At 39.8% G+C, this 9,388-nt stretch overlaps 1 protein-coding gene across 1 annotated transcript; it reads left to right on the top strand.

The window, feature by feature from the left end:
- Window positions 1-4,732: 4,732 nt before the first annotated feature.
- LOC116336438 (glial cell line-derived neurotrophic factor-like) lies at window positions 4,733-6,774 on the top strand. The gene is made up of 2 exons (XM_039621116.1): window positions 4,733-5,332; window positions 5,990-6,774. Exons 1-2 carry the CDS (start codon window positions 5,104-5,106, stop codon window positions 6,574-6,576), a joined length of 816 nt encoding a protein of 271 aa, XP_039477050.1. The 5' UTR covers window positions 4,733-5,103; the 3' UTR covers window positions 6,577-6,774.
- Window positions 6,775-9,388: the final 2,614 nt, after the last annotated feature.

Raw genomic sequence — 9,388 nt, 5'->3', positions numbered from 1 at the left:
TGCAGAGGCACCCAGCAAACAACAATTTCACAATAACTCACAGTCACAAAACTGGAGACAATTACAGAGCAAATGGTTTATTTGCTTAAGCATAATAACTGTTACTGACCTTACTTTAACATTTCTGAGCCAACTCCCTGCGGTTCAGCTCCGCAGACAGCATCCACATTCACAGCTCCCGTAGTCTGATCGCTCGCAGCCCGAGGCTGCAGCAGCACCGAACTACATATGGTGTAGATTACTCTCTAAACACTGCAATGGCTCACCAAGGGGGTGCTTCTTACAACCTATTCAATGATTTACACACCACACAAATGTACAAGTAGATGTAACATCACCAGCAGGGAAAGTTTTTTTGTGTGTTTGTATTTCGCATGGGGCAACAAGCTCTAATGTAGCACGTCCTTTGAAATATTAAAGTCCTCTATAATCTTCCTATAAGTGCAACATAATTATGGGCTACATTCGTTCATGGGCTATTTTGTGAAAAAAGAAAGGTTTAATTCAGCAGACTGAATTAACTTTGACTTGGTTGTTGTGTCTGATGTTTGTTCATCAGTGTGCAGAAGTGTGTTCAGTGTGAAAATTAAAGTGTTTTTAGCTTTTCCTTCTCTGTCCCAACCAGAGATCTAAACTTTTAACAGAACTGGTGAGCTGGTTCTGAAGCACAAAAGTGTAGTTTAACTTGAAATATATTTGCATAATACTAGATCAATGAAATGTCTGATGTATGGTTTTATTGATTTATTTATTCATTTATTTATTTATGGAAATGTCTAAAGGTGATCTCTAAAATAAAGAGAAAGAAAAGTGAAGTGGCGTTCTCTCATTTATTGAGTTTAAAGGCAGCTCATGAATACCTTAGCAATAAGAAATTACACAACCTGGCCCGTCAGTGTATATCTATCTTACATATATAAAACATGAGTGTTAGCAACTACGTGAGTCTAAACTTTAACTTTAAATAGCACGTTAAACCCAGAGATAATGTAAGCATGCTAACATTCTTACACAAGCCCAGCAAGATGCTGATATTTAGCATGTAAGACATCATCTTAGTGTGCTAGCATGCTAACATTAAGTACAAACACAAAATGCTGATGCTGGAGATGTCAGGAACAAAACTGTTGTGAGCTAGATGAAGTATGGGGCTCACCAACAGCACAAGCCAATATTATCTTGACCTCATGGGTATGTTTCATTAGGATTCATTAAATAGCTAATGAAATATTTCAGTCTGCAGTCTTTCAGTCAGTGTGTCAGATACAGCTGTGCTGTCAGATGCTGTTGGTATCACAATGATACACACAGGGTGTCCTTTGGTTCTGATGCCACTGGCTGCACCTAGAGTGACAGCAGAGCTGCTTGAAATATCTAAAAAGTCAGTGTTAGGAGATCTTAGAGGTCCTAGTACAGTTTGTTTGTCAGCTGTTTTAGGGGGTTTGTGTTTTTCTTGCTTTTCACTTGAGATTTTTATTTTTATTTTTTTTTTCAGTTTTACTTGATTTTTTAATTTGTTTTTTACGCACTGCTTGTTTAGGTCTAGGCACTAAAAACTATTTGGTTATGTTTACACATAACCAAATAGTATCTTGTATTTTTTACAAGATACAGAACTCTGCTATGGCAAAAACCTTTTCTTTAAGTGGGAGAATAAACTACTTGTAAATGCATAAAAACGGATTAAAGGACAACTTCCTGTCCACCTCCTGTCGATCTTAGAGATAATAATTCTCTAATTAAATAATGATTCTGCACCAGCATGTATCCAAAATTAGTAAAGTAAACTGCCTAAAAAAGAAAGTAGAGTTAGGGATCTCGGTTTCAACTTACTCACTCAATTCCTGAGAAAATGACCCAAAATTAAGAAAACAACTCGAAATTTTAAGACAACATGAAATTTTGACTTATGCATGGCCTATTTTCTTCTTTTGAGACAGAAACAAGCTTACATATATTGATCTATATTTGTTTGTACAGTAAGTACTGCTATGAATATTTACTACTCATAACTTACTCTTTCCATGATGGAGCTCCATCAGTCTGTCACAGCAAAAGTGGGATCATAAGAGTTTTTTTCATATGTGCTGCCCAACTTTGTACTAAACGATATTAAATGTAATGATTATTCTGTCTATGTATTTCATTGAATGGGATGTAAGTCAATATTATTTTCAATTCAATTCAATTTATATAGGAAAAAATCACAACAACTGTCAGCTCAGAGTGCTTTATATTGTTAGGTAAAGTAAAGAGAAAAGCCCCACAATCAGATGACTCCTATGAGCAAGGACTTGGTGACAGTGGGAAAGAAAAACTCCCTTTTAACAGGAAGAAACAGGAAGAAACCTCCAGCAGAAGCAGCTATCTAGTCTAACTGTTTGGGGATGAGGGGAGAGAGAGAGGATAAAAGACCTATTGTGTTAGAAAGTCATCTGATCCAGCCCTAACTATATGCTTTATCCAAGTTTTAAGTCTAATCTTAAAAGAATAGAAGGTGTCCATCTCCCTAATCCAAACTGGAAACTGGTTCCACAGAAGAGGGGCCTGAAAGCTGAAGGCTCTGCCTCCTATTCTACTTTGAAATATCCAAGGAACCACAAGCAAGCCTGCAGGCTCTCTTGGGGCGATATGATACTATGAGGTCTTTATGATGAGATTTGTATGTGAAGAGAAGGATTTAAATTAAATTCTGGATTCAACAGGGAACCAATGAAGAGAAACTAATATAGGAGAAATGAACTAGTTCAACTAATACAACTAAACTAAGATGAAAACAATGCTCATTAAGACAGCAACACACACCTTTATCCAGTATATTACCCAGTCTTTTATTAAAATTTTAAATCTAAGTACATTAATATAATATCTTCTTACTTAAAACCAAGTTTTGCTATCACAAGCCATTTTGGGGCCTCAGTTTCACCTTGGCCAGCAATGACAGGTGGAATAACACGGCACAATTAGCTTATTGCATGTGAGTCGAATTAAACTCTCAAAATGGCTGACAGATTTGAGTACAGAGCAGCTCCCAAGCAGCCCCCATGCCTTTCAAGAAGGGAAATGAACATCTGTTTGATGTATTTGTTGCTTGGTACGAGCGTAATTGCTTGAGGACAGGGTATTTAAGTGAGCAAGTCAGTGGAAAGGGAAGCCTCTTCTGAGTAATTAGTAGGCTAACTTCTAAAAACACAAGTGGAAGAAGACTGTTATTGTGCATGACTTTACAGTTACTGCATACTCAGATGCTCAAATCGCTTTTGCATGTTCACTGTAGTCAAGTGATTACAATACAATGTGGCTGTCGCAGGCATACACTGACACAGACATGATTCATCATGAAACACTACAGTTCAAGGGTGCACGGATCCGTACGCATGTTTACACATCTGCATATGCTGCACAAATGCCTTTGGATAAGTGTATTTCACATCAGCCTTGTTCATGGGCTGCTGTAAAGTATAAGGCCTACCTGGGATGGAGGAAATGGAAAGATGTTTTTTTGGAAAAGCCTTGCGTGTACCAAACCAGGGGATTACAATTTATCCGCAATGATTATTTTAAAACAACTGAGAAACTGAACAATATGGCTGCAGTTTATATTCTAACCAGCATGTTCTTGCATAATAGTGAAGATACAAAGCAGATTTGCTTTAAAATGTAAGCCCTGACAATGAAACACACACCCTCTAAGGTACTACTTGAGCCAAAGGATTGCTGTTTGAATCCAACTAAAGCATTTATTGACCCCATTTATTGGACTTTGAATCATATAAGAAAATGCAGTTTATGTTATACATATATCCTTAATAAAGAGCTTTTAAGCATCACAGCTGTCTGAGTGCTTCACTGAGTGTTTCACGTCACATGCAGGCGCATATAAAGCCCTCAGATCAAGTCACTGGACATCATTCAGATTTTCATCAGCTCCCCGTTCCTTATGCATTTAATAATAATGTTCAAAAGGATAAGCTAACAAAGTAACAGATATTAAAATAGACTTTCTCTTATCCACATTTTCACTGAAGTGTGGAGGAGGCAACCTGACCCACTTACTCCACTCACTTAGCTTATCCACACATGTCTGTATTAATTACAAACAAAATTACTCCTCATACATGTTTGACAATTTATGTTAAGTGTTCTTTTGGACTACTGGACCATTAGTTCTTAATATCTGCCTTAAACAAACCAACAAATGGGAAGAGAAATCTAAAGTTTTCCTCGGACATAATGTGATTAAAAATGACATTTTTTTTAACTCAATGTGGGAGAGAAAAAGGTTTTCACAAGAAATTAGGCCAATTATGCTTGGCCTAAGGGTTGTCACATCAGCTTCTAGAAGTTAAATGTCACTGAAGTACATTAAGTGGAGAACTGTGGGATTTCAAGCACATGGTCTTCATCAGGAGCGACAAAATCTATTCGATCTGTTTTGACTGGCTGATTGGAAAAATGTTTTCCGTCCAATATCAACCCAAGTCGAAAAGCAGGATGGGGATTCTGGTTCGGAAAGAGTGGAACTTCTCCCTCCCTTCTGAGGCACATTTCTGGATTTCCTTGGTGATATAACTCTTTAACTCTCACCAACTCCACACTTCAGCTTCTGTCTTGTCTGTGGCCTCCATCCTTCTGCATAGTTCCTATGCATGGGGTGGAGACAGGAAGAAGCAGAGGATGGACCGTCGCACGTCACCAGCACTCCCCAGCTCTCTCGCTTTTCCTCGCAGCTCAGTCAGGATTGATGGTGAGAGAGATGGCCTGAAGTCAGCAACAGGAACTGTGTTGAATGAAAACAGGAGTGAAGGACTAAAAAAAAAGGTTTTCATCGTTAAAGTGTTGTTTGGGAGTCAACTTCAGAGAGGAGCCGCTGATTTGCGTTTGCGCGTCTGTGCCCCGAATGTTGCGCCACGCTGCGTTTCGCTGTCCAGCTGGCATGTGAGTGATTGCGTGCAGTTTGCAGTGCGCACGGCCGATCACCACCATTTGGACTGACAGGAGCTCTGATGAGGCTAACTATTAAACGTTCGTGGAGCGCTTTTGCCAGATGATACCTGTTGATTTTGCATCGCGCCATGTCCTGCTGTCGGACTGAAGTGGACAATGAAGTTATGGGATAGCCTAACCACTTGTTTGATACTGCTGAGCGCCGTTTACGCCAGCCCGCTGCTCCAGAGCCCGCAGCAGCCCATGTCCACCAAGAGGAGAGGGCGCGTCGCCGAGAGTCCCCCCAAGCTCCCGCCCGTTCAGATCGGCCTGTCTGTTTCTTCCACGAGCATGAGCCACGCGGATACCGCAAACAGGGACGAAACGCTGGCTGGAGGAGACAAATGTGAGGGTAGCGAAAGTGCGCAAACCCGATAAGTGATTTGCAATGAGATTTGTGTGAATTGCTTAAAGATGTGATGGTGATGTGTCCACTAGAAAGAGAAAGAAATCAAAAAATGGCAAACCTAACAACAAATAGGAAACATGTGTAAGTGGTCACCAGTTAAGCTGCTTATACTTAAAATTTCTTTTATTTTATGCTGAACGAATTACATATTTGATTCAGATTGATCATTGTCTTGAAACCTTTGCAGTTACACGTCTCATCAGACTCAGTTTAATGGCAGATTGGTGAAAGAATAATAACAACCAATCAATGCCTCTCTTTTTCCCCCTCAGAAGAATAACTTCAAGTGGTAATAATTAGGAATTCATTTTCCATCTAGTAACTTGTGCCACGAGGCAACATTGTAGCTGTGTTGTCTTCACTGTTTAATCCCACTTAAACATAAAAGCGTCTGGTGACAATGGGACTCATTCGTAAGACACATAAATCCACTCCATCAGTATTTCCTCCACAGAAGAGACCTCTGTATCATTTAAAGATGTGCATGTGTAGTTTAGTGACACAGCACTGCATGTGTCCAATAGCCAGTGGGGTGTGTAGAAGTGAAACAGTGTGTTCCGTCCAGCCTTATGCATGTCTCTTAATTGGTTTCAGACACCACTGAGGAGCCCCTCCCAAATGAGTTTGAAGATGTGGTGAACTTCATCAAAGTAACCATCAGCAGAATGCGTCGCTCCTCCTCGCTCACTGTGTCCTCATCTACCTCCACCACCAGCACCACCGCCACTACCGTCCCCATCTCTTCCCCCTCCAAAGATAACTTTGACAGCAGGACCCAACATAGAAGAGGAAAGAGGAAAAGGACAAGCCAGCGAAACAGTAACAGAAGAGAAGGGGGATCTAGAGGTGCTGGCGCAGGTGGGAAGATTAGAGGCGGTGGTAGAGGACAGGGCTGCGTGCTAAAACAGATCCACCTCAATGTGTCTGACCTCGGTCTGGGCTACCGCTCCAGTGAGGAAATGATATTCAGGTACTGCTCAGGACCGTGCAGAAAGTCAGAGACAAACTACGACAAAATCCTTTACAACCTCATTCACAACAGGAGGCTTCCTGCCAAAGACGTGCCCCCTCAGGCTTGCTGTCGGCCAATAGCGTTCGACGACGATCTCTCGTTTCTGGACGACAGCCTGGTTTACCACACCGTGAGGAAGCACTCTGCCAGAAAATGTGGCTGCGTGTAGGGAGTGCAACTTGTTGTCAGGCTTTGTGTAATTTTAACTTTTTATACTCCCACTCTATAGTGGTATAATGTTAAGTGTTTTTTTTTTTTTCTTTTCTTTTGTTTTGATTTCACTCACGGAAGCTTTTTGGCATGTGGTGATTTATGACTTGGATTTAGCAATATAGGAGTAAATAAACAGGAAGTGGCATTACACAAATTTTCCACCCCGGAGAAATTACTTTTAAGAGTTTCCTCGGCACGGTTACAGCTTCTATGACTTCCGTTACAGCCTACAGCTTGGCTATGTGGGATTTGATATTCCCATCTATGCTCAGTCACAGTCACACACAGTGGTTCATTCAGCCAACTCACTCTGTCTACTGTACAGCACATATGTTACACAAAACGTCACACATATGAGATGTATTTATGAAATCTTGAATATATTAAGTTATTGATATTTATTTGTTTTTTAATGAATAAATGTTATTTATTACTGTGATCAGATCTATGGGAGTGTGCCAAAGATTTAAATCAAATATGATTTATTTTGATATAAAAGCAGTACACTGCAATACCATCTTTTACGCATCAGTATCTAATCTTAAAGGTACCCTGTTGAGTTGTCTTGACAATGTTAGGAGTGCATCCAGGGTTTCTCACCACAACACAGTATGGGTGTCTTTGAGGTCTCGCAAATGAGCCAGCACACATTTCAGGTCTAACATTGTTTACATCCATGTTCACTAGTTTCTAGGCTTATTTGTCTTCGTCCTTTCTACTCCTGCTTCTTTACTTCTGTTGCTCCCACTGATCAGCAGAGCATCTTAAATATGTAGGAAGCTGTACGGCATCTGTCTGCACGACACAAACAAAATGCAGACCTGTTCTAATAAACATCACGCTGTTGTGTTTTCAATTCATCAAAAATTCCCCAAGGGAAGCTTTAAAGGCTTTTCTGCCTTTGTACAAGTAGCTCATTTGACTGTTTCCTGATTGAAGCTACGCGAAAGCATTTTCTTCTCGTCGTAGAGCTCGTTCCTCCTCCCAGCTGAATTAAACAAAAATTGCTCACCTCAAAAACAAACAAATAAACAAATGCTATACTTTCTAGAGTATGTGTGCTCAAATTGTCTTATTTTTATTGTTAATAAATGCATTTTTACAGTGTACTGTATTCTGTAATGAAAAAAAGGAGAAAAAAAAGACCCCATTCCTTTGTTAATGAGCTTAGAAGACACCAGCATACTGTTTTAAGTCTGTCCAACCTTCAGAAAGTTTAAAAAAAAAAATTCTGATTTGCAGTTTGAGCCGAGAATGCTTTCATATAAATCATATAAAGTCCCTTTTTACCTAAGACAGGAGCGATTGAGCATTGGGCCTTGGTTCTTAAAGAAATAATAAAAGATGAACAGAATCTGATGTTATCAAATGACGAGAAGAAACAATAAACACAAGAGAGACAAGATAGTACAATACCTATAGTATAGGGATAAAAGGAAGGTGGGACTGACAGGGAGTGATGAAAAGAAGATGGATCAAAGTGGCGGGGAGTGTCAAAAGATCTTACAACACGAGCAAAATCGCATGGAAGAATAAGCAGCGAGTTAAGAGCTGAAGTGTATGTTGGAAAAGAAAGGAAAGACTATTAAAAATTTGGGAAATATCCAGAGACGACAGTAATGAGGACGAGGATGTGGGAATTGGAGAACATGAGAAGGGAGATGTTTAACTAATGTGTGTGGCCGCTATCCGATCCACTCCTGTTATCTCACATTTCACAGTCCTTCCTCTGCCTCTCTCCTGAACTTTGAGTCAGTGCAACCTCGTTCAAAAGCTACAGGGCATACGCCAGCTTACAGATTCCTTTTTTTTTTCATTTTTTAAGTGTCATATTCATCCATAAATATCATTATGTGATTCCGTGTGAAAAATCATGCACTACACCAGACATGCTCAGAGCTGCTTTGATTGGAATTTTAGAGGCAGCCATGTGTAGCTCCACTGTTTTGCTTTGGAGACATTACTTGTCTCTTCTTAATCATATTAACAATGTCAAAGAGATGAGCTGTCCTTTATAATGCTTATAGCTCTCTCTGTGAACTGCACCTGTCTGGTGTTCAAACCTTCTGTTTGCAAGAGGCATCCAATCAGAAACAAAGTTGTGTTCAAGTAGAGGTGCCCTTTAAGCAAGAGGAGCTAAAATAGTTTGTCTCAGACGGAGGTTGAACTGATAGTCTGCACCGAGGCCCAGTATAGAATAAGTAAGGATTACTTGAATGTGAATTAACCAAAGCTACTGTGGCAGAGTACAAAAATAAGACTATGGAGCTCAAAATGAGGACGACGGGTCAAATCATGAAGTAATGAAGGCATTTTTGTTCCCTCCAGTTGTCATTTGAACTAACAAATGTATACAAATCACCATATATTTAAAAAACAAAACAAAAAACTGGCAACTAGTAATTTTTCTACTAAGCCAGTTATGTAATATCAAGATCTGAAGAGTGAACAGAGTAAACAGAATGAGTCACTTTCCAGTCATTATGTCTACTTATTATTTTAGTGTCCAAGCCACACATGAACAAGTTGCACTCAAAAAGCCTTGTGTATAAATATTTGTAGTAGCCACCATTCGGGTTGCCAAACACTATAATAAAATATAGTCTGATGGACAATATGAAGAAAATGTGCACAATTAAATGTAACCCTGAAAGATGGCAACAGCAACCTGTTCTAGCTGCGCTGTGGAAAGTATAAATAACAAGTGCTTTAGTCGTAGACAACAGAGGAAACCATTAGGGCCAAATGACACCTAGCAGGCAGTGTCA

The sequence above is a fragment of the Oreochromis aureus genome, linkage group 12, assembly GCF_013358895.1.
Source record: "Oreochromis aureus strain Israel breed Guangdong linkage group 12, ZZ_aureus, whole genome shotgun sequence".
Taxonomy (NCBI): Eukaryota; Metazoa; Chordata; class Actinopteri; order Cichliformes; family Cichlidae; genus Oreochromis; species Oreochromis aureus.
The sequence above is the reverse complement of the archived record's forward strand: the minus strand, read 5'-3'. Positions and strand labels throughout refer to the sequence as shown.